The sequence below is a fragment of the Onthophagus taurus genome, chromosome 1 (genome assembly GCF_036711975.1).
Source record: "Onthophagus taurus isolate NC chromosome 1, IU_Otau_3.0, whole genome shotgun sequence".
Taxonomy (NCBI): domain Eukaryota; kingdom Metazoa; phylum Arthropoda; class Insecta; order Coleoptera; family Scarabaeidae; genus Onthophagus; species Onthophagus taurus.
Window position 1 is genome coordinate 38,419,462 of NC_091966.1, and position 25,373 is coordinate 38,444,834.

Genomic DNA, 25,373 nt, shown 5'->3' on the forward strand with positions numbered 1-25,373 from the left:
GTATCTACAGATAGGCTGCTCTTTACAAGTATAAAAGTAAGTAAACACACCAAACTTTTGTTGGCGCAATGATCCCATACAATGTCCATCTCATGTTATTTATCAAAATTACAGCAGAACTTTAAAACTGTCTATATTATTCTAGAAGCTAGAGTGCATTTAATCAATATTATCCAGGGTCAATAAGAAGGTCAATAACCTGCAAGAATGTTGGGTAAGATTATGGACATTGTACACGGCCAAAATTGATAGGGTCAGTTATGTTTGCTAAGGTTGATGACCCTTATTAGAAAAATCTTGGTTAAGGTTAGTTTTGTTTACCACGTTTCATGACTTCCATGAAAGAAAAAGTCTCTTTTGTGTATCAAGGTTTTCATAAATATTGTTTATGTTCTGTACATAACCAAATGGAAAAAAAAATCTTCATGTATTTGACTCAATTATTTTTTTTGTCGAAATAAAGAAACTATTTTAAATAGGTTATTTCTAGTTGGTGCCAGTTTTTCCCAGAACGACCAGAATTTAATTGTCGCCATACTTCACCTTCTGAACCTATATCCGATACGAAATTGAATTCGGCTCGAAGCCAAATACAAAAACAGATTTACCGACTTCGTTAAAGCCGTAAACTCGTCGACGGCAGCGGTTCGGGTCTACAGTTTAGAATTATAAGCCTGCTTGGGCATGTCAAATGTTTAATTATCTTTAAAACTGGTTACGCGACCTGAAAAGAAACTGAAACGGCAATTACCCGAACTGTCGAAACGATTCGATTAACTCCCAGAAAAATTCTATTCAATTATATTCACTTAGAAATAGTCTTTTATGATTATGTGAGGGTGAAATTGAGAGGAGGCGGTATATTTTCCCCTCTCAGCCATTAGCAAATCTGCGTCTCTATCAATTACAAGAAACGTCGTAGAGGAGGGGAAATTGTCACATAGCTTAGAAGCAACTCCTCAAGTCTACAAGTTCGCACGCGTACGTAGAAGTTCTCAGCTCTCACCGTATAATACAACCGGAAATTGCCGAAATAACTTCGCACTAGGTGTTCCGTCAAGAGACTGAACATTGTTTTAATCACGAAGCGAGTCTTCGCAGGTGAGCATAAAGTTGTCGACCGTGTGGAGACGTTTAAATTCCAAGAATCTGAGATTCGTTGCATCTTATTAGCGAACGAGTTGTGTTGAAACGTTTCTCGTGTCGTGGTATTTAATTTATCAACATTACGCGGCGGGTGCGGTCGCATAAAGGCGAAGAAATTGTTATAAATCGACGCGAGTGCATCAGGAAAATAACTGTCAAGCTACGAGACTATATATCTTTAAGATAAATCGTCGCAAAGAAGAGCTATGGAAAAAGAAAAATATACAAAGCCGTCGCGAAGCCAAAGTTGCACGTTTTATATGAAGATTAATACGGTGCTGGTTGGAAAACCGATAATTAATACGCGTGGCAAACGCATCGGGTGAACTTTAGCTCGGTTCCGAACGCGACCGTAATTTGTAATTACAACATCTACATTTACGAACCTCATCCGCGTGATGAAAACGGGCGTGAACTCGAGCGGAACTGATGAGGTCACAAGGTCCGTCGACCTAACCTCTTCCCAGCCGGAGTACTTCACGAGCGAACAGGCGGGGGACGGCGTGTCTGCAAAAGCAAAAAGATACCATTAATGCATATGCATGTGCGCTTCTTGTCAACGTAGATGCTACTCTACTCGGGTTCCATCAAAACTTGTCAATATACATTTTCCACAGTACGATGTTGCTTCAGAGTTACATACAAAATTTCATCAAAGTCACATTACATTAACTACTCTACCTAATTTATAAAGATATATCTAACATATTAAACTTTATTATCCTTGTATGCATACTTAAATTGAAATTCCAGCAAATAAGCCCTCGTATTTCATCTTGCGTAGGTATGTACCTATATCATTCACCATCCCCTGTTGATTTTAATTTTGTAAATTGGTGCTGACGTGAGCAAAGTGCTCTACGTATACGTCGCGTCCACCTCGACGCTCGCAACTACGGGTAATTACCCTTTGAGAGGAGATTCCCTACGGATTTGTCACCCCACATATGAGGGAAGTGACCGTCGGAACAAAGCGGATGAAAATCCGCAAGAACGCACCAATCTAACTCCCCTCGGTTCATACCGTTTTTGATTAGGCGACGTTTCCGGATGGGAAAGGATCTCGTTCGATGGCGCATCTAAAGAAGGTAGCAATTTTTTCTCTCCCAGTAATTACCGGGAGTAATGCGAACAATTCTGGCGTCAAATTACCGAGATTTAGGGAACGACTAACAGTCCAATTTGTAAGGGTCGAGTTTACCGTGAACGTATGGACTATTATTTGTAGAGATCACAGCGACATTCTTGATTTAATCTTCGTTCTTTGTCGCATGTTTTACTTCAATTAGCTCGTTTTAGTGGAAATTGAAAATTTAAATTTACGTAATGATTCGATTGATTGTTACTTATGTTGTCTTTGTTTTAACAATGTCATAGCAGATTATAGATTATATTGCAAGCTCTATTAGTACTAGTACTAAGTAATATACTTTTACCAAACTCAACCGGAGGCATGTCTTACAAGTATTTAACATATTACTTAATTTTAGAATGAAAAAAGCTGGTTGTGCAAAATTTTCGTCAAGCAAATGTGATGGATGTGGCCAGAGAGTTGCGTGAAACTCTGATGGTGTTCAATGCGTGACCTGTGGTTTCCCAGAAACTGAAACAGGATCCTCCATGCCATACGAAGTCCCTATATTGTATCTATGAAGGCAATATTGATTTTGTGCAATTCTGGAATAATAAAGTTTTCGTGTTTAACGGTGTTATAAACGAAATGTCCAATCACCTAAAGATCATTGTAATAAAGATCACAGAAGTTATCTGTATATTGTCTCGAATTGGTTCTTCATTAACTATTATCGTACTCACTCCAACATTATCATATTTCTAGACATATTTAATTTTAAATGGTTATAAAATGGGAAAGATAATTTAAAAATAAATACTTTGTAACAGACCGAAAAGTAAAAATATATAAGACCCTAGCTAAGATATACAAGCAGAAATAAACAACTCATGCGAACAACTGAGATAAGCACTTTAGGAACGATAATGGAAAAGACAAGGAGAGATAGAAGTAAGAAATCATTAAAGAAATACAGGGTGATTCATTAGCTCTATGACAAACTTTGGCAGATGAAAGGTGATGCGATTCTAAGGAAAAAATGTTATATGAATATGGGTCCGATTCATTTTGGTTAAAGAGTTACAAGCCTTTGAAAATTTTACACAGTTTAATAAGCAAATGAAAATGTAACATAAAAAATAAGTTTAAAAATTACAAAAATTGTTCGAAATGTCCGCCTTCAGCTTGAATGCACGCCTCACATCGACGAAGTAAAGATTCTATCACACGACGTATGATATTTCGATCATTCCGTATGCTATTAGCTGCATCTTGAATTCTGTCCAGTAGTTGCTGACGGGTAGCAATTTCTACATGGTACACAAGGTGCTTCATGTGTCCCCAGAAATAATAATTCAGCGGATTTAGATCTGGGGATCGTGGTGGCCAGACTACTGGACCTCTATTGCCAATCCATTTGTTTGGAAAATGTTCATGTAATCAAGCGATGACTTCTCTTCCTCGATGTGGTGGTGCACCATCGTGCTGATACCACATATTTTGAACGATGTTAAGTGGTACGTCGTCGATAAAATCGAAAAGGTTATGTCCCAAGAAATTTCTGTACATATTTGCATTTAAGCGTTCATTTATCACCCATACAGGTAGCAAAGAATTGTTAAAAATGCCACCCCAAACGTTTACACTAAACCGTTGCTGAAATCTTCCTGGTCTAATTGCATGTGGATTTTGCAAGGACCACACATGTTCGTTATGATAATTATTTATGCCGTCCCTAGTGAAACACGCTTCATCAGATCACAGAACTTGGGAAATGAAGTTATTATTTTGAGCATGTTGCATGAATAATCCAGTGGCAAAATGCTAAGCGTTGCTCAGTATCTCCAGGATGTAATGCTTGAACATTTTGGCGATGAAACGGATGTAACATTTCTCGATTCAATACAACGCCATACAAAACTTTGGGATATTTGTAACATGCTCGCTATACGCCGAGTACTAATTGAAGGGTCGTCAAGTACTAAATCAATAACACGTTCTTCATTTTGTACATTCACATCATGGGGGCGAACGGAATGTAGTGGAGCGAGGTTATCTGTTTCTCTCAGTCTGCGAAATGATGCACTAAACACTGTATGGGCAGGTTGATGTCTATTTGGAAACCTACGAACGTATTTTCTTGCTGCTTGCCGAGCGTTTCCGTTACAAAGCCCGTATACAAAAATAATATCTGCATATTCTTCAGTCGTAAATACATGCATTTTCGTTTTCGATCAAAACTCTGACAATTATAAACTTTGTAACACATAGAATAGAGTAAATTGAAATGTTTGACATAAAGAACTCAGTTTTGTTATCACAGCCAACTCTGTATTTGTGTTTCATAATTATTGTTGCGATTGTTGCAAATCTTTCCTTCGTCGATGTGAAGCGTGCATTCAAGCTAAAGGCGGACATTTCGAACAATTTTTGTAATTTTTAAACTTATTTTTTATGTTACATTTTCATTTGCCTATTAAACTGTGTAAAATTTTCAAAGGCTTTTAACTCTTTAACCAAAATGAATCGGACCCATATTCATATAACATTTTTTCCTTAGAATCGCATCACCTTTCATCTGCCAAAGTTTGTCATAGAGCTAATGAATCACCCTGTATAAGCAAAGTTGGATCTCCACCTCTATTGAAACACCATGAATGATGTGTGAAAAAAAGAACAGATTATGACCTAACAAGAAGAAGAAGATTGTTCAAAATTACACTTGTACTCTTTTTGCTCCAATTCCTTCATATCCTTGGCGTACTCTCAGCAAAAGAGTTGCATACTGTAAGATTGGGAGACCTGGGAGTCCAGTAAACAATATCAAATCTTTCTTTTCTTCATATTGATGCCAATAAAGCGGAGCCTCATTTTGTTGAAAAATGAACTTGTTAGAATCTTCTGACAGTTGTAGAAATAATAACCTGCACTTTGGCAATACTTATCACAGTGTTTTCAGATTAGAGCAACACTTTTGTCGTCAAAATTATAAACATTGCGAAGTTTATCAATAAGAATTGGATGAGAAACCATATCGAATGCACGAGACAAGTCCAAAAACATTGACATACAGTATTCACGCTTTTCAAAGCTGTCAAAACAGATATTCACATATTTAACTACCGCGTCAGAAGTGGTCCAATTATTTTGGTCCAAGTATGCGATGAATGATGACAAGTGTCATTATTCATACCACTACGCCTAGTATTATTAATAAGATTCCACATTGCTTTTGGTTTATTCTTGCACTGCTTAATAACTTCACTCGAAGCCTTCTTTTTTGCATCAGAAATCGCCTTTCTATATTGAGTTTCATATCCATCAGTTTTAAATTTTCTATAAAGCTCACAAGAAGAGTTATACATTTCCCTTATCTGTTTCAAATCATTGTTAAACCAATTGAGGCCGTCATCACAAGACCTGTGATTTATTTTATATAGTAGAAAAGACGCATGAAAAGCCTCCATAATGACATTATGAAATTATTCTTGCATATTGAATACAAAAATAGTTTGTACGATACCTTGCATACCTTGCACGATATGTTCTAGGTGAAGCAGAAGTATGTTGTATAGTGAACGTGCCATAATTTTTGCAGATGACGTCAATTATCATTGCGCATTCATATTTATGTCGTAGGCAATATACAGATTTGAAGAAGGCGGAATTATTGTTACGCTTATTTTGCCAATTTCGTCGTTACCTTGTTGTTGCAAACAATTAAGCGTTTGGTTCAGCATCTCGTAGAAACTGGGTTGGGTTGGGTCTCTAATGACTCAGAATGAAAATAACCATGAATGAAAATATCGCTGTTGCAGCTGTGGACGTCCGAGAGAGTCCGCAAACATCAAAAGTGCATACAATTCGGCATCAGCAGATATTTACTACATCCAATTTTGGTGAAACGTCTCAAGATGTTTCAAATCGTTGACCACTTACTCCCATGCTTTCATAAAGTGTTGGAATAACACGATGATTTCCACAAAATTTGTGTTTTTGGGCTACGGAAAAACTAGTATAAAATGCATGAACAGCTGTTGCATCTCCTTAAAGTGACTGTTTGGTGCGACGTTTACAGTGAAAAAGTGATTGGCCCAGAAAGCATTGTTGGTTCCAACCCGATGGAGCAACCTCACACTGTTCGGGCAACAATGAAGATTTTTGAACACCAACTTTCGAGCTGTATGATCTCCTATTTTGGCGATTTGAACTGAACGGCCAGATCTGATGGCGCCAGACTTTTTTCTTGCAAACTTTTAGAAATTTCGAAAAAACCTTCCAAGTCATGAAAGCCAATATTTAAGAAGAAATCGCTAATGGAGCCAAATGTTTTGCAACAATTCTAAATGCTGTAAACGAGTACACATCTGTACCAACTCAGAAAGGAGTCTTTATCCAACTGCCTCTATCGTTTTCACCATAAATCTGTGGTTTGGGTTTTACACTTAACTCTGCGTTCGCATCATTTTTGTTTCATATTGTGTTAAAAAAATTTTAAACACATTAAAGACTAAAATTTTGTTCTTGTTTACAACATTTCATTAAGAGTTCTTTTTTACGTAAAAAACTTCGCGGGATTCAAAAATGTCGTCTAAACTAAAATTTAGTTTATGTAGTGGAAGTTAGAGGTTGCAGAATGATGATGTCCTCAATTTTTGTTTTTTTTACCACAAATTCTTTCACACCTTGGGAGCCGGTGTTGTTACAACTTTTAATTAAATCTACTTTTTTACGTAAAATTCATGGAGGAATTAAAAAATTAACTCAAAATCACAAATCATTCAATCAATACTGCAAGGTGTTCATTATACATCTACAACATCCATAAAGATATTAATTTCGATATTGATTTTGTTTTAGCTTGTTATTAAAGATTTTAAAATTATTTACCTTCAGGTAAAAATGCTGGCATAAATCATTTTGCGCGCTTACTAGAGCGAAATCGATTATGAGACGATTTTAAAATACCCTGTCGTGTATAAACTATATTAAATATCAACTGTTATTTATTGTACGAATTATACGAATTGCGTCCTTTGTAATTTTTGTTTTGTATTTGTTTGATGTAGATCCATTTGTCGAATCGCTCTATATATGTTTCAAAATGGGGAAATAAACTGAGATTTCTACCGGTGAATGTGGTTCGGAAAAAAAAACGGTTTACCATTAATACATGGCCTAGAGGGTTAAACAATCAGAAGTGAAATAGAGTGAGAGAGGGGACCGTACGTTGTTTAATTGCACTTGATCGGTATCTGTGATGTACGGTTTATATCAATAGCCTCAGGTTTATTCAGGGAGTGATTTGTGCGAACTTTGAACAGGGTGTGATTACGCCGCATTGTCGGGGACTGATTGTTGTGTTTGCTGCAATTTATATGACATTTTATTGCGACCAGAGGCTGCTGTACGGCGAAACGATAGACTTTTGGAGTATCGTTGAATGTCGCGAGTCATCGGATAGCGCTGTCGCGTTTTGTGCCGTTTTGCCGTGTTCAAGTCGTAAAAGGAAAACTGCTCGTGATAAAAATCGAGTTTACGGTCGCTCTGTAGTTCGCTCGTGTTAAGTTTTAGTGGGTCGTAAAGGGAATGGCCGATTCACGCTAATTTCCCATTGGAAATATGTTTGATAATATCCTTAGGCTTCTTTAAGATCCCCCGGAGACGTTTTGAAATGATTTCTCGCTGTTTATCCGATCAAATTATATTAGGGACTTCGGTTTTCGTTACGTGCAGGTATGAGGGGGAACTCTGATCTGATAATAAATAAAGGGTATATTACCGCGTGACCAGACTGCGATTTCCGAAGACCCTTTCTGATATTAACCCTGCTTTGCATGCGCGTTTTGTATAAGACGCGCATTTAAACCTGTTTATTCCGGGACAAATTTAGTTTCGACGCCGGCTTAGAATGCGCCAATCTAAATTCAAAACGCGACTAAATTTGCGAAGACCTACTTCCTTATTTGTCGTATTTGCATACTCCGATTGAAAGCGTGTTCGGGTACCCTCTCGTCCTTTTTTCGTGGTATTTATGAGAAAAGTTTTTTAATTAATGAAAGTCGTAGGCTATTCAAATTAAAAATGAGTCTGAAACATTAATACTTGTCGTGATGTATTTTTATAAATAAGTATGCACGACCTGGATGTGTAAACAAAAATCTTCTTACTGGATATACGTTCAACCCCAAATATTTCATATTATCGCATGTCTCACGGTTGAGCGAACAAAACTCGCTTCGAAGCGTTCTCGGTACCCTGTTTGGCCGGTTACAGGTCGCAAATCACAAAATAACACTTGTACGAACCGTGGAATTTAGGTCTAAGAATCCCGCTTTCTGCCATTGCAATGCTTTGTGTAAAACGAAACGTCTTAAAGATCGAAGAAACTGGTTTACCAATGACATTTTTGCTATTCGTTTTATTTTCTAATGGTCTAACAAAAAAAAAATAAATACGTTTTTTATGTTGTAAATACAATATTCAAGCGTTCATTTATTTTTCAGTTTACGTTGATTATGGGTTGTCGAAACTTCAAATTCAAATAACGATTTTATTTTATACGAGAAAAAACGAATGAAAAAACTGAAACATGTTCGAACCGGGTTGTCAGTATTTGACGAGGTGCCTCTGTTCAGAGTTCATTTTACAGCCGCGCCTCTTCAGCGTGCAAACGATTTTCCGCCGTTCGGAATTAATCAACCCATGCACTTGAAAAGAAACTTCCATGGTTATTTATGATCCCTAATTGACGGCGCTACCGCCGCCGGACCCCATTTATACCGGAAATGTGGTGGCGTACACCGATCGTTGTGCTACCGGCTTTTAACGTGGTTCTCTTTTCATCGCCGCCACGGTTTCAGGCAAAATGGAACTTAAAAGATTTTTTGGCAAGCAAAAAGTAATAGATTCGAATAGAAGAAAACATCTCGAGTAATTACGTAAGTAAGTAAACATGGTTAGTATTAACAAGGATGTTTCTCTATACTAAATTCTCTTTGAACCGGTAACAATAGAACGTAGAATAACAGGACGTTAGCAGATAAACACAATTAAGCACGTCAGGGTGTTAAAGCTGGTATTAGCGGGCGCACACATACGTAATATTGAAATTGCAGGAATTACCATACGAACCCGTTTGTCGTATCAAAGATTCACCCGGTGCAGGCATTTCGACCGTGCCAACACACATCCTCCTACAAATGATGTGCTAATTAAGTTAGGAAGACTTTAATTTGAATTACTTAATTGTATTAAAGAATAAATTATTTAATATTAACTTCAATTTTGTATATACCTACGTATAATATTTATGAAATTATAGGTTGCTTGTGTTGACGTAAAGTTTTCAATATAGCGATAAGACTAAACTGTTCGTAACCCATTGAGGATGGCTTGTATTTAGATAATCGCCGTTTTCGAGATTGAACTGCGGCAAATTGAACCGGCAATGTTCGATTCAATAAACCTCAACGGTACAGCGCAATTTAATGCGATCTTATCTCACACACGTATTGATTCTGGTGACCGCGTGGCCGCAGCTGGAAGAAACCCAAACTGGGGTTGGCGCCCTCTGTCGCTCGGACAGAAACCCACCGAGACCCAATCGGAAAATGTGCTGACAACCCGACCCCATTATTTTTCAACACGGCCACAAATCTTACATCATCTTTTGAAACCACCACAGTTGTTAATAGTTATATCCATGGCTTTTACAATTAATTGTAACCAGTTCAGTTAACCATTTTAGAAGTAACTGAAAACTTATGATGTTGACTTTAGCTTCTAAATACTTAAGTGTTCAACTTAAGTTTCAACTTTATATCTTTTAGACTAAATTAAACGTTGGAAATTTCTGATCATCTTTTAAGCCATTTTCCTCAATCAGAAGAGATTCTCTGAATCTAATCTATCAATCAACCAGAAAATTTTATTCATCTATAGACGCACTTTTGGAAAATGTTGTTAGTCCATCAGTGTTACTTAAAATTGCGCGAAAGTTAAGTATAGGCCACTCTAATTAATTTTAATAATAATGATAATTGCCGTGAAATAACTCGAACAAATATGGACAGAGATCGGGTTGGAATGACACACCACTTCGCGGAAATGAATTGAAATAACCGTAACCGATGGTTAGACCAAACCTCAAACTGACAGTCGCCGTTTTAATAAAATTGACTGTCAGTTACCGGTAATGGCAAAATAAAAAGGATGGTAAAAGAAGACTTTTGCATAATTAATAGGTAATATTTAAGCATTAAATTTTAGTTTTCATATTCATTTTCGTTTTATTGATTTTTGTATTAATTTTTCAGTCATCCTTTCAGCTTTGTGAATCTCTTATTTTCGATATATAACCATCATGGATATTTTATTACCGATCTGAAAATGTTCCACCTTGATAAATTCAGCCTTTTATTCATTTCGCTTACTTTTTTGGGAGTTACATCAAATATTAACATGTAGTTACGTAATGTTGCAGTCGTAAGCGACCTCGTTCTTAGGTTGTAAAATAGTATCTCCCCAATGGCTGATGGGTTGCTATCAATGTTAATATTGCTATGCCTCGTCCACAAGCAAATTCGGCTTTGACGATTGAGCTTAAGGTTATAGTTTCGACTATAAGCATTCTTAGCTGTCGACGTGTAATAGTTAACTTTGAAATTGGACACATCATTTGTTTGGAAATTACATCATATATTAATGTGTAGTCACGGAATGTTGCAGTTGTGAGGTTACAGGGCCTCGACCGCAAGCGATCTCAGCTTTAGCTTGTGAAATAATATCTCTCCAATGGCTGATATGTTATCAATGTCAATATTGTTATGTAGTGATGGAACGGATAGTGATTTTGCGAAAAGCCGGATATCGGATATTCCGCATCCCCTTCGGCCGGACATGATTGCGATATTTGATTAAAAATGAAATTAATAAGATAGCTGATAAGATATGTCAACTTGTTTGGATCCAAGATACAAAATTAACTTTTTTGATGCTGATTTAACTAACGAAGCAACTCTAAAAAGAGGATAGTTTAATTAATAATTGGCGATATTTCCACAAGGATCCTTCAAGAAATTCATTTTATAGCGAATTTTGAAAATTATCGATAAAAATTGCAACATCGAAAATTTGATTAAAACTTTAAACTTTTTGTTATCTCAAAAACTAAAAGTTATTTTTCAAAACGTGTTGGTTTATTGGAAAGAGGACACTTTTATTAACATTTTGGGAAATTTTGATACTCATATTCCAAGAAATGGATTTTTTACGAATTATTAAAATTTAATCAGCAAAAATTGCAAAATTCGAAAAAATTGTTGATTATTTCAAAAACGTATTTCTCAAGAACGGAAAGTGATTTTTCAAAACGGCTTTTTGCATTAAAAAGAGGATATTTTAATTAATAATAATTGGTGTTATTATTTCCACAAGGATCCTTCAAGAAATTAATTTTATAGGGCATTTTGAAAATTATCGATAAAAATTGCAACATCGAAAATTTTATCAAAACTTCAAATACTGTTTTCTCAAAAACTAAAAGTTATTTTCCAAAACGGGTTGGTTCAATGGAAAGACGACACTCTTATTAACACTTTGGGAAATTTTCATACTCATATTCCAAGAAGTGGATTTTATACGAATTTTTAACAATTAATCGGCGAAAATTGTAAAATTCAAAAAAATTCTCGATCATTTCAAAAATTTATTTCTCAAAAACAAAAATTTTTTAAAACGGTTTTTTGCATTAAGAAGTGGATACTTTGCGTCCCATGAGTATATTGCCGACCATCAGCACGGTGTTGGAGAAAAGCATTAATTTTCAGCTAAGGCAGTACCTTAATGTGAATAACATTCTTCCTAATTGTCAATGTGGGTTTGTGTCAAGCCGCAGCTGCTCCACTGCTTTGTTGAAGATAACTGATGATACAATCTGTGCTAAAGATGTCAACAAATGTACTGGACTTGTACTTCTTGATTTTAGTAAAGCTTTTGATACGGTCCATCACGGTATTTTATTATCTATTTTACACCATATTGGCTGTGATGTTTCGTTTATGAAACTTTTATGTTCATACTTAAAAAATCGTCTACAGTCAGTTAAATTACCGAATTGTATATTTTGCTGGAGAGGGGTGTGCCGCAGGGCTCTATATTGGGGCCGTTATTATTTTGTACTTATACCGCGTTCTTACCTAAATCTATAAATTTCTGTATATATGGGAACGATACTCAGTTATACTTAAGTTTTGAACGGGAAGAGTTAGATGACGCTTTGGTTAAGATCAATAATGATCTCGAAAGTTTATTTTGTTATGCTCGAATGCACTCCTTGAAATTGAATCCTGATAAAAGCTTAGTGATATTTTTTGGGAACGACAAAAAAGTCGAATTGTCAACGAGGAATTTGGGACTTCTTATCGATAACAGTTTTAGATATTGAGCTCATATTTTGAAAAAAATTGTAGCTGCTTTTTGTAATCTGAAGTTGCTTTACCCTTATGCCTCCATTTTCAGTGTAAAGCTTAAAACTGTGCTCTGTGAAAGTATGGTGTTGTCTTTGTTCAATTACTGCTCGCCTGTCTATGATCCTTGCTTGGATTCGGTGTGTGTGCGCAGGATTCAGGGTGTTCAGAACGCTTGTATGAGGTATATATTTGGCATTCGAAAATTTGATAGAATCTCACACAAATTACTAGTTTTGAACTGTGTGCTGTTTTCCTCTTGCTCTTCAATGAGCAATAATTAAGCTATTTTATGGCGTGGACTTTCCTTGCAATGAGGCCTTTCTTTGAATTGAATTGGAATTGATACGGAATTTTTCTATTTTTTTGCGGAATTAATTAGGCTTAAGTAGGTTTTTGGTAATAGTTTTAGGCCATTATTTCTACTATTACTTTTAGTTCTGTTCATTTTCTTTTTAATTTTCTTAATTTCTTTTTAATCTTTTTAATTTGCAAGGTTCAGTGTAAGAACAGGGAGTGTCATTGGGACTCATGTGAACTGCACCTTGAGGTTCTCCAATAATTAAGTATTTAGTTATTTGATAGGTTGTAGTATAATAACATATGGATTATTTGTATTATTGTATTGGAGAATAAAGGCGATTATTATTATTATTATTATTGTATCTGCATAGAAAAAACTATCGGCGTTAATTCAAATGAGCGATCAGATCATTTCTCAAGATTACACGATTATCGAACTTCCCCAATAAATCATTTCTTGATCAGCTGTGTGGCATGTACCACCAGCTTCTTGGAACCCCGTATTACTGATGTCAAATCCGTCAAATTCTGGCCAAAAATAGTTTTCCAACATGGCACGATAGCGAATTTCGTTGACCGTAGCACGATGATCATTTCCATCTACGCAAAAATATGGTCCAATCATACTTTCGGCATGAAATGCACACTACACGGAAACTTTTTGTGGTTGTACTGGAATCTCTTGGAGGACATGTGGATTTGCACGCATATTTGGTTATTGTCAAAGACATTATGTCAAAAATGAACTTTTGAACAAAAACACCAATCAGTGCGTTGTCTTTCTGCCACAGCAACATCCAATAGTAAATACCTTAACTAATTTACCCACTATAGCACATACAGCCTGTCTTATGGAACGAGGATTACGACTGAAAATTCTAATAGACCTTTTAAAGTTGCGACCTACTCAGAATTGTGGTAGTAATTTACACTAATTAATAAGCATTTTATTGTTTTTAATATTTACAATTTTTATCCCCTTAATACATTCTAATATATATTATTAGTATATTATTTTCACCCTCTACCCTTTTCCTCCATTTCCATACCCTCGGCTCCTCGGCCCAATCATCCCCTCATTATTCCCTTTGTCTCCTTACACCCACAACCATTCTCATCCATCATTTCCCCTCTCCCCCCTCTCCTAAGATCTGCCCTCGTTCCAACTCCTCCTCCCTCAACTCACTGCACCCATTCAACATATGTTCCAACGTTTCCCATTCCTCCCTGCATAGCCTACACTACCTCTCCTCATCGGCCATCCAGTATCTGTTAGCTCTCTCCTCGTTTCCACAACGGAACCTAGCCACCAACTTCTTCCCTTCCTCATCTCCTTCCAATAACAAGTATCTAGGCAGCCCCTCCGTTATTATGTCCCTGTACCTTTCGTTATACCTCCCCTCTTTTATTTGTGTCCTTCTTTCCTGTTTCTGCACATCTCGGTCCCTATCTCTCAACTCCCTCCACATCTCCCTACCCACCCTTCGTCTACTATTTATCTCAGTTACCGAGTATCCCGCTCGTCTATAATAGTTGTCTCTGTCTCCTTTCCCATATCTGATCTTTCTAATTTCCCTCCAACACTCCCCCAAGATCCCGCAGTTTGGCCTCCTATTCTTTCTATTCCTATTCTTTCTTCATATTTCACTGCTCTCCTGCCCGCCTCCACTCTGACCTTATCCACCTTTACCTTTTCCCTAGAGGGGCGAGAGAAACACCATACCCCGGTGTTTCTCTCGCCACCCCAAGCACCCATCTCCAGTATCTAGCTTGCACGTCCCCCAGCATTGCCTGCTCTCTCCATCCCCATACCTCTGCTCCATACATCATCACACTGCTAACCAGGCCTTCAAACATAATCTTCCTCGCTGCCACATTCCTTCCAAAAACTCTCTTCCCCCAACCCCATACTTGTCCCATCACCTTATTCGCCTTTTTTGCCATAGCTATCATATGCGACCCCTCCCTGTTGTCCTCCCTGAACACATACCCCAAGTAAGTATACTCCCTAACCTCCTCGATCTCTTTTCCCTCCCATCTCCAGTTTTCTGTTCTTTTTCTCCCACCCTTACAAACTAATTTCCCAACATTATTTGATCGTGAACTTCACCATGTTAAAGAAAATGATAAAAAAGGATTAATTCGCGTTTGAAAAGGTTAAAAAAAGGTTCTTGAAAATTTGAGAAATTCCAAAAAGAAACTATAAATGCACGAACTGTTTGTCGAAAATTAATTAACAATCGATCGTGCTGGCATCTCGCTAGTTAAAAGCTAAAACCATTATGTAGATTTTAAGGTTTAAGTTTGCGACTTTAAATTTAACTAACTTCATCAACATACTACTATTAACTAAGAAACAAAACATATAGAATCATATTTTATACTTAATAACGAGAAAAGCCGTACTTTTACATTATCGCCTTTCTTGCTTTTCGAATTTTATATTATTCACTGTATACTGTCCAAGGATAATAAAGCGTGTAGATTGTAGGGGGTGCAAAAGCTCCTTATATTAAGAACCCGCCCGTTTCTCCATTGTTTTAAATTACGTTGCTCGCCACCCTAGACGCAAGAGATTTAGCGTTCATCGTCGCAGTAGGCCATCCGCGGCGAATAGATGGCGCCGCGGTTTTGTTGATGCAAAGAATGGGTTGGGAGGAGCGCGGTTGTTTGTTCTCGACGCTGCGCACTCGCCGTTCTGTCCCGGGGCGCGTTATTTGCAGTTTATTACAATGAAATATTGCGAAATAGAGGCTAGAAATTTATAGTAGATGCGCCCTCTCGACGCCCCTCTATAGTTCTCCATAATATTCCGGTTATATATTTTGGACGCTGCGTCCAAGGATAATGCATTATATCCCGTGTGTTGATGAGGTTGTTTGAGCTTAAATTCTCAGTATACATAACTTGAACTGATTAATGTTTTATATTGTATTCGCTTCTTTTACTGTTCATTAATTAATAGAGATGTACTTAAATATACATTCCGAGAGTATAAATTGAGTCGTTTTGTGATAAGGTTTTGATAATAACCCGAAGGGTTAGTTCGAAACGAAATTTGCATGTTTGCTCGCAATTTCCCGTCCTCGCCGTCTGTTTTATTGGCCGTTTTGTTCGATCTTAACGTGGGGCGGCCGCTGCTAAGCCGTGTTAGGCCCCATCTAGTATACGGCCCGGGCTTAACGGTTAATCATAAAATGAATAATTTATATAGCGGGACCGACGCGTACAACAAATTACAGTAATCACGAAGGAGCGTCTTCGTGAATGCGCCCGAGGTCCTTCTCGCCTTGAATCCTTTGATCCTGCAGACGGTGCTGCCTAAGCAGGGAGTTGTAATTGTTCACGATTACTGGCGGTTGTGAAATTACTAACCGAGTCGCGATCTGTATATTGTATTAGAAACGCAGTTATGTATGATTATGGCGTTTTGGAGAATTTCATGTAATAACGAATGTTATAAGGTGGTTTATGAGTTATCGTTTATATGTAATATAACGAGGGATTACGCGTATTTGACGTAACGAGATATTAAATAAAATACTACACCGGTACACCCTCGCTCGGATTCATCATAAATAATCCTTCAAATCAATCGTATAAATCGCTCGACTATAAAACTTTACAATTGTTTAACGTTGCATCCCGTTTCATTTATGGAATAATTCATTGCGGTTATATTTCGAAATTATTTTATCAAAAATTGAATTTCAATTAATAACGTTAACTCGACAATAGAAAAAACATTCAATTATCCAATTTGTAGAGCAGCCTCGAGTTTTTATTTCAATAAACGGGAATTTAGTGTAGGTGTGAGAGAGGCATTCAGAATCAAGTGTTAAACCAAAGCGATATGGCGACCGGCGGAGGACCGCAAACAATTTACCAACTGCCATTAAGATCAAACACAACAGATAACAACTGTAACAAGAATACAAATGGTCGCGCTCGACCCGTCATAGACTATGATCTACGGCTTCCTATTTATGTAAGCAGCTCGATAAATTAAGCGTGCAATTACGGCTGTCGTGGTTCGGGTTTGTATAAGTGATATTAGCGGCACACAAGTCGTTTTGTTCGCCATTTCGACGTAAAACAACACGTTTGCTCGAACGCGTAAAGATCTTTTATGGGGTGGTGCATTCGCGGTTTCTCCAACAACAATAGCTTACATTGTGTCTCAAGCCTCGTCGTGTATCACTCCGTAATCTCTTTTATTTTCAAGAAACTCTTTCCTGTGTAGTACGAAAGTGAGACGCATCACCGACAGAAAACGATAAGATGGTGCAATGTCCAATAAGGTTTAGACTCCAAACAGATTTTATAGAGTGGAAACGGACTCATTCAAACACCTTGAGAATTGTGGTATTTATAAAGTTGTACTTTATAAATAGATAACTCCACAAATATGAAATTACTTCATAAATGTATATCTGAAAAAAGACTTCTAAAATGATACAAAGAACGAAACTACAAAGAATACGGCTTTCGTTGAAATCCTATAAACTTAAGATATATCACGTAAAATTTAACTCAAAAAATGACCTCGACAGACCCTATATACAACTTGCACAACACTTCTGTAAGTTTGACTAAGGTTTCGAGAAAGTATGCAAATAAGCATCTCAACAAAACAAAAACACTCTAGCTCCATTTAGAAACCCCTATTTCAGATATACTTATTCCACATGGCGCCTATAGGCATCAACTCTTCGGCAATTCTGCCGGAAAGGATATAAAAATAAAATAAAAGAAGTAATAAACAATGACAAAGGAAATCAACATCCCAAACACACACGCGCAACCATCACGCCACTCTTCAAAGTAGGTAAACTAAAAAAATGGATATTGCATGAAAAGAGATGGACAGTAAACAGACATTTTTCCATAAAATGATGTAAAGCGAAAAAGTTTGCCTAACAGGATAACGACTAAATGGCTTTTTTATAACAGTAAAGGAAAGCAAGTGGAAAAATGAAAAGTATACAGACGGATACGTTGGTTCTGAATCAAATTCAAATTGCAACACAAAACTGCAATCACTCTTTGTTTACTTTATGTACTTTGACAATATTGTCTTTTAAAATACAACGTCATCTATATTTAAGAGATTTTTTGAAACGTAGAAATGTTTAATAGTTACAAAATTTGTCAACAATTCATCCTATTGGCCATTCAACATGTTTTAAAAGTTAAAATATAACATTTTTAAAAATATTAGCGATAAAGATTATTGATTAAATTACTTCAGAGTAGGCAGAGTACAGCAAAGTGGAAAATTTTTTTAGAGTAGTGTACACTCAAATAAGGAATAGTGTAGTGTGGTATAGAATGCCAAAATAACTGATTACGCCACATAAGCAGACTACATATTCTGGAGTAGCCAAGAACTTCAAACTTCTTTCTGATTACGAGGAATCTTGATTTCTGACATATTTTTTTTAATGAAAGGAATCTGCAAATTGCCCAGTGGGCAATAAGCTTTTGTTATGACTACGAAACCCTACAAGTTATGTAGAGACTCATAACTTTTTATACAAATTTAGTGTCTGGAATAGCCAAGAACTTCAAACTTCTTTCTGACTACGAGGAACCGGGATTTCTAACATATTTTTATTAATGAAAGGATTCTGCAAATTGCCCAGTGGGCGATAAGCTTTTGTTATGACTTTGTGAAGTTATGTAGAGACTCATAATTTTTTATACAAATTTCGTGTCTGACACTTCATTTCGATGATAACTCAAAAACTAAAAATGCTAGAAGAAAGTATTGCAGATAAGAATTACTTGTAATGAACAAGCAAAGCCTTATCCGTAACTGATAATAATGTAACAATGATTAATACCAACACAGCGGATTTAGAAATATAAACATTTTAAATTTGACGCCATTAACAAGAAAACGGTTTTTAACTCAAAAATTAAAAACGATGGATGTAAATGATATTAATAAAAAATGTTCATAATAACATTAGAAAAAGATAATATATAATAGATTTCTTACCAACTCTTTCGCATTTTTAGTTATAATCGAAATAACCTCAACGTATCTAAATTAACATTTTGTCCACTATGTATTTTAAGAGGAAAAGTAAAAATGATACGAGAAAATGTTTATAACTATTGTTCGTAATGAACCTATAATACGTTATCCGTAAGCGATTATAATCCAATTATAATTATTACCAACGCGCAACGTAGAGAATTTAAATTCCCAAATATATCAAATTTGTACCATTTTATAACAAAATGGCATGTAACTCAAAAATTAAAAGCTGTAATAGAAACTGTTTCCATAAAAATTGTTTATAATAAAGCACTAAAATATAATCTATATATGATATATTTCTAACTATTTTACGTTTTTAATTAAAAACCTTCAAATCTCTAAATTGACGCTTTTGGATAATAATTCTTATTATAAGTTAAAAATGAAAGCTGCTAGAAGAAAATGTTGTGCATGAAAATTATTTGTATTAAACCTACAAAACGTTATCCGTAAGCGATTATATCCCAATTATGATTAATACCAACCTAGCGGATTTAAATTTCCACTCAAAAATTAAACTCTGTGATTAAGAATAATTTAAATAAAAATTATTTATAATAAACCACAAAAACATAATCCATAAACAATATCTCTCTAACGATTTTATTTTTTAGTTAAGAACCTTGAAATTCCTTAATTTCTAAATTCAAGTTTTTGGATAATATTCTTTATTATAAGTCGAAAACGAAACGTTAGGAGAAAATGTTGTAGATGAAAATTGTTCATTATAAACCACAAAAACATAATCTATAAAAGATTTCTTTCCGACTATGTTGCATTTCTTGTTATGTTATAAAATCGCGAAATTTCTAAATTAATGTTTTTGGAGACGATTTTTATTATAATTCGAAAACGAACATTAGTAGGAATTAATGGTATAGATGAGAATTGTGTATAATGAATCAACAAAACGTTAAACACAAGCGATTATAATTCAACTATAATTATTACCAACTTAGCGAAATTTTATAATATGACGTTATTTTTAGTGATTATTTACAATTATAGACATACAGTGTGTTAATTAATTATCGTACCCGACGTCATCATTGCAAGTATGCAACCAATATCACAGTGCAATACATATCATACGCAAATCGCGTATTGCAATACCAATATTGTGATATTGGTTGCATACTTGCAATGATGACGTCGGGTGCGATAATTAATTAACACACTGTATATTGTTATAGATAGGTTCGAATCGTATTCAGGTTAAGTAACAGCTTTGATTGACGGATTTAGCTCAAAAATTTATATTGATTATAGCGCAGTTGAATCCCTTAATCTCTAAAAATCAATCAATCTCAAATCAAGACAAAATAATAAAAGATCAACAAGTGGAACAGCAACGGATTCTAAGTTACAAAAGAATTACGGTTGTGGATGGCGAACAAAAGGGCTTTCATTATTATAGGTGAAGTTTATAACGTTGTAGGGATAAAAATATTAATATAAAAATTATAGCCAGTTTGAGATTGATTAAACAGAATATTGAAGAATTTTACGAGCGAAGACTATTATATCTCGGTAAATCAAAATATGCAATGACAATATATCAAGTAACTTTGCGAAGTGGTAGTCATAACTCACCTCATAAAGGGTCACCGCTGTTTAAAAACTCAATAAAAACTTATATAGATGTTGAGAAGCGTGGGTGGTCAATAACGCGATCGTGAATTTTATATCCGACGGTGTCTTCACAATCGACCGTAATAATTGCTTTATAGGGTGCCTCGTAAAATTTTGACGAGTTCCTTTCCTTTTTTCATTCCTTTTTTATCTACCAATACAATAAAAATTTTCCAAATTTTACTGACTGTAAGAGACGCATTTTATTGTGTGTATTTTAGGGAGTTTGCGAAATGTTTTTTGATCGGTTCGTCAAATTCTGGAAATGAAAGTTTGAAAAGTCGTACAATACAAGTTGGGGATTTTGAATAAAATTCGAGATAAGCCTTTGTAAACGCTAATAAAATCAGTCGGCTTTGAACCGTAGCGGGGAGAACAGATTAGGCGCACCCCAACTTTAGACAATAAATAATTTAAAGGTTGGGTAATAAAACGCCCCGAAAGTTGAGAACAACACTGGCGCACTAAATATATTTTATCTATTTGCGCTTCCGTTCGAGTTTAACTTTTTTTTTAAAAATCGATGTTTAAAAAAACTCAATTGCTTTTAGCATTCAAGTGTCAGATACTAAACGTGGCACATAAGCTTGACAAGTAGAACTACTTAAGCTTGACATCAAAGCTAATACTACATGCTCAGCTCTTGTGTGTTCTCCCACTTGATAAGTAATTACCAAGCTAGGTTAAGTGATAACATGGCGTTAGCTTACGAAAGAGGAGATTGCATGTACAATTTCATAGAATGGAATTTTGTTCGTAAATGCATAGAAAGTTTAAATGAACACTCATAACTGCAGCTCGTAATCACCAACTCGGCGACAATTTGAAAATAACGATGTAAGCAAAACTTTTTGTATTATCGGTAGTACTGATCACTGCGCGCAGTTATCGCATTGGTAAACAGAACTGTACAAAAAGTCGGATGTAGACTACGTGATATACGGCTTTAAAATTAAAATCGGATTAACGTGTGTTCAAAATTCCGTTTTACCCCGAAAAACTTTTTATTCGCTTGCCCATTTCGCAACTATTTGAAAATACACGTTTTGAAAAGTCTAGCGCAGGTTATTGCATGTTTCCAACAAAAATTATTCAATAACTCTCATGAATGCGCTTTCATTCTAAACAAGAGTTTAATTACACGTAATAATCCGTGCTGTTTTATTTATTAACAATATAAGTTCAGATTTATTTTTGCTGTTTCCATATTTTTTTTTAACTTTATTTTTTTTTCAAATCAATTTCATGTGTTCAAACGCCGGGCAGGCCAGATATTTAAAAAGTGTTTGGGAGAAAATAAACTCCGGGCAAGTCAGATATTTATTTTGGAATGGATTAAACTCCGGGCAGGCCATACGTTTAATCCAGGAAGGAAATGAGCATTACGAAGATATCAATAATACTGTTTTATTAAGTCGAAATTTTGGGTTTATATAGAAATCTTAATGCTAATTTAACAATTAATAAAGTGTTTAAAAAACTAATTAATTTAGGCCGCATAATTGGGCGCGGAGTGCGTTACGCATTTGACTAAAATTGACTTATTTCCGAAATGATGTTTACAGCTATGTGATATGAGTTCAATACATACATGTTCAATTGATTCACATCGACTTTGGCGAACCAACGATTCATTTCGTTTAACGCAGAAAGTCCTTGGTTTAGTTTTACGCGAAACTTCTCTAGTTGGGCATAAACTCTTGCTTCGGTAACGTTGAAAGTGGAAATTGCAGACATCATGAATTTAGTTTGATGGTTTGATGCTTTTATAAGAGCTTGTTGATTCTTTTCTAACGCCTCGATATCTTGGTATACTTCTTCGTTGACGCCGAAAACACTTGTTAATAATCGTCCTATCAGTCCTCTCTTCTGTTTTCTTTGCATAACATTATGTAATCCATCATGAACCCATTTTAGTGGCTTGTTTTCTTCTTCCAGATGATGTAGAAGAGTTTCACAATGAATAGAATGTCCCATTGCAGTAATGTTATCACATAAGTATTTGAAATCTTTAATCGCGCCTGCGGCTGTTTCCATATCTTCGTCTATTTTTGATTTGTTGATCTTGGACTCTATTCTGTTCTGGATTGTGTTCGATGTACAATCCAGAATGTGGATATTTTAAATTGTATGTTGTTGTGACCGAACTGAATATGGTGGTGCATAGGATCTAGACGGAAATTATGGTTAAGAGTTTTCTTGTTACGACTTCCGCTGTTTACGCCGTAGTGATTGCAATTGATATTAATTGCTTGGATCGGTTCTTCCTGTTTTTCTTTGGTCATTGGTAATGGTATCGCTCTTTTCAGGGTACTTCCACCAGACTTTTTTAACGTGACCACTCTAACATTGCCATCATCTGATGGATGGACTTCTATTATTCGTGCTAATGGCCAACGATTGGGATCGACGATATTTTCTTTGATAATAACTACATCACCAGGCTTGAAATTATCTTATGGAATTGTCCATTTGTATCTCTGTTGTAACCGACTGAGGTACTCCGTGGACCACGCTTGCCAGAAGTCTTTGTTCATTTTTCGAATTAACTTCCATCTTAAAGATAAATCTTGCTCATCTTTGATAGAAGGATGATTGTAGGATAACAATGGTCTACCGATAAGAAAATGGCCAGGAGTTAAAACTGTTGTAGCATTCATGTGGTTACTGAAAGGTGTTCAAATGTTAATGTTGAATGACCCCAATGACTCTTCTCAGGTGATGTTTGACGAAAGATGATTTGGTCAAAGGTGATGTTTGAAAGTGCCATTGCGTCCTTTGAGTTGCAAGGCTGTCTTGAAATGACCGATCCTGGATGACTGCTGCAATCTCTGGTTGTAACAGCTTACTGGCTCCAACAAAATTTGTTCCGTTATCACTATACATGTCCTCACAGTGACCATGTCGAGCGGTAAATCTTTTTAGTGCAACCAGAAACATTTCAGTGGTCATATCACTGACTGCTTCCAAATGAATTGCTGTTGTCAGGCATACAAAGACGGCGATGTACCCTTTATATGATTTGTGCCCTCTTCTTTTCGTGGTACGAATTTGAATCGGGCCAGCATAATCTACACCAGTATGAGTGAATGGGGGAGCTGGGCAGACTCTTGGTGCAGGAAGTTCTCCCATCATTTGTTCTTCTGTCTGAGACTTGTATCTAATGCATTTTACGTATTTCTGGAGGATGTTTGGTACGTCACGTTTTCCATTTATGATCCAATATTTTCTTCTAATATAAGCTAACGTTGCTTGATTTCCTCCATGTAGAGTTGAAGCATGTGAATTTAGGATCAACATTTGAGATAATTGCTAATGGTAAGGAATAATTATTGGGTGTTTTTCATCGTAGGCTAGAGGTAATTTTTGTAATCTTCCGCTAAAACGAAGTAAACCTTCTTTATCTATGAATGGATTAAGTGTCGAAAGTTTGCCTTTTTTGTCCACTTGGTTATTTTTTCGAAGATTTTTTATTTCCATTTCGAAAGTTCTGTGCTGGATTTCGATAATGATTGCGTTTAAGGTCGTATTCATCTCTTGAATGGTAAGTGGTCCATATTCTTTCGCTTTGTTCGAACATTTTGTTATGAATTGACGATAGTAAGGAAGTACTCGAATCATTTTTGTCAATGACAAGAATCGTTCGAATCGGTATTTCGATTGCTTTCATGATTCTTGGGATCTTCATTTCCTCATTGGTGTTCTCTACCTCTTCTTGTTGTGGCCGCCAAATTTGATGCTGAACTAATTTTTCAGGATCGATACATCTTGATATGATGTCGGCTGGATTTTCTTCGCCGTACGTAATGCCAGTGTTCTTTCGAAATCGTATTGTTTATTTCAACGACTCGATTTGCAACAAACGTCTTCCACTTCGTTGGATCTCCTTTTATCCAAGCTAATGTGATTGTGGAATCTGACCATGCGAAGTGGAGTTTCTTGATCTAATTTTAGTGTTCTGGTGATTCTTTTAAATAATCTTGCAAGTTCTAATCTTGGTAATGTGGATTTTGTTCTTGCAGGTGCTATTTTTGATTTAGCTATTACTAGGGTCGACGTAATTTGTCCGTTTTCGTTCGGACATCTTGCATAAATTACTGCCCCATATGCTTGGAGGGAGTATGGGGCATTTTTTTAGTACTTTAACAAAAAGAAAGAGAAAATTGCTTTGCGAGGATACATAAATAATGTTGCATAAACTCAGCTTTAGAAGCTCAATTTTAACTTAAATGTCAAAAAAAAAACTCGCGGCGTACACACTGACAAAAAGCTTTACTCAGGGCGAAATGGACGCGCCCAGAAGGGTAACTCCACACAAAGTTTTCCAGGAAGTATTCGTCAGGGTGCGACGCGTTGATTAATTACACTTCTAACTACTTCTCCGGCGTCGACGTGAAGGCAAATATTCGATAACTTTTCGACGCGCCGTAAATAAAAGCTCAATATGATTGAGAGGGCTCGTTTTAAGTGAAAACTTTGTTCATTTTCAGAGGCATTTCATACCCATTGTACTGGTCTATACGGTTATATATATTTAGAACAATTAATTTGAATTTTTTTTAATTGTAACCACCTACGTACAATTGTTAACGAACGTGGCGGATTACTTTGGACAACGATAGACGTAAAACGAGTTTCCTGTTTCCGCTGCAACAACGGATGAGGGTTTTAATTGGAACCGGATTTCGACGAAAAAACCGGA

The 25,373-nt window shown here is 36.0% G+C and overlaps 1 protein-coding gene across 1 annotated transcript in view; it reads right to left on the minus strand.

Moving 5' to 3' along the window:
• LOC111419787 (uncharacterized) overlaps window positions 1-25,373 on the minus strand; it is a 119,081-nt gene that overhangs the window by 73,265 nt on the left and 20,443 nt on the right. The window contains exon 3 of the mRNA XM_071201289.1: window positions 1,533-1,653. Coding sequence (XP_071057390.1) covers window positions 1,533-1,653 — 121 coding nt within the window. The remainder of the gene's footprint in view (window positions 1-1,532; window positions 1,654-25,373) is intronic.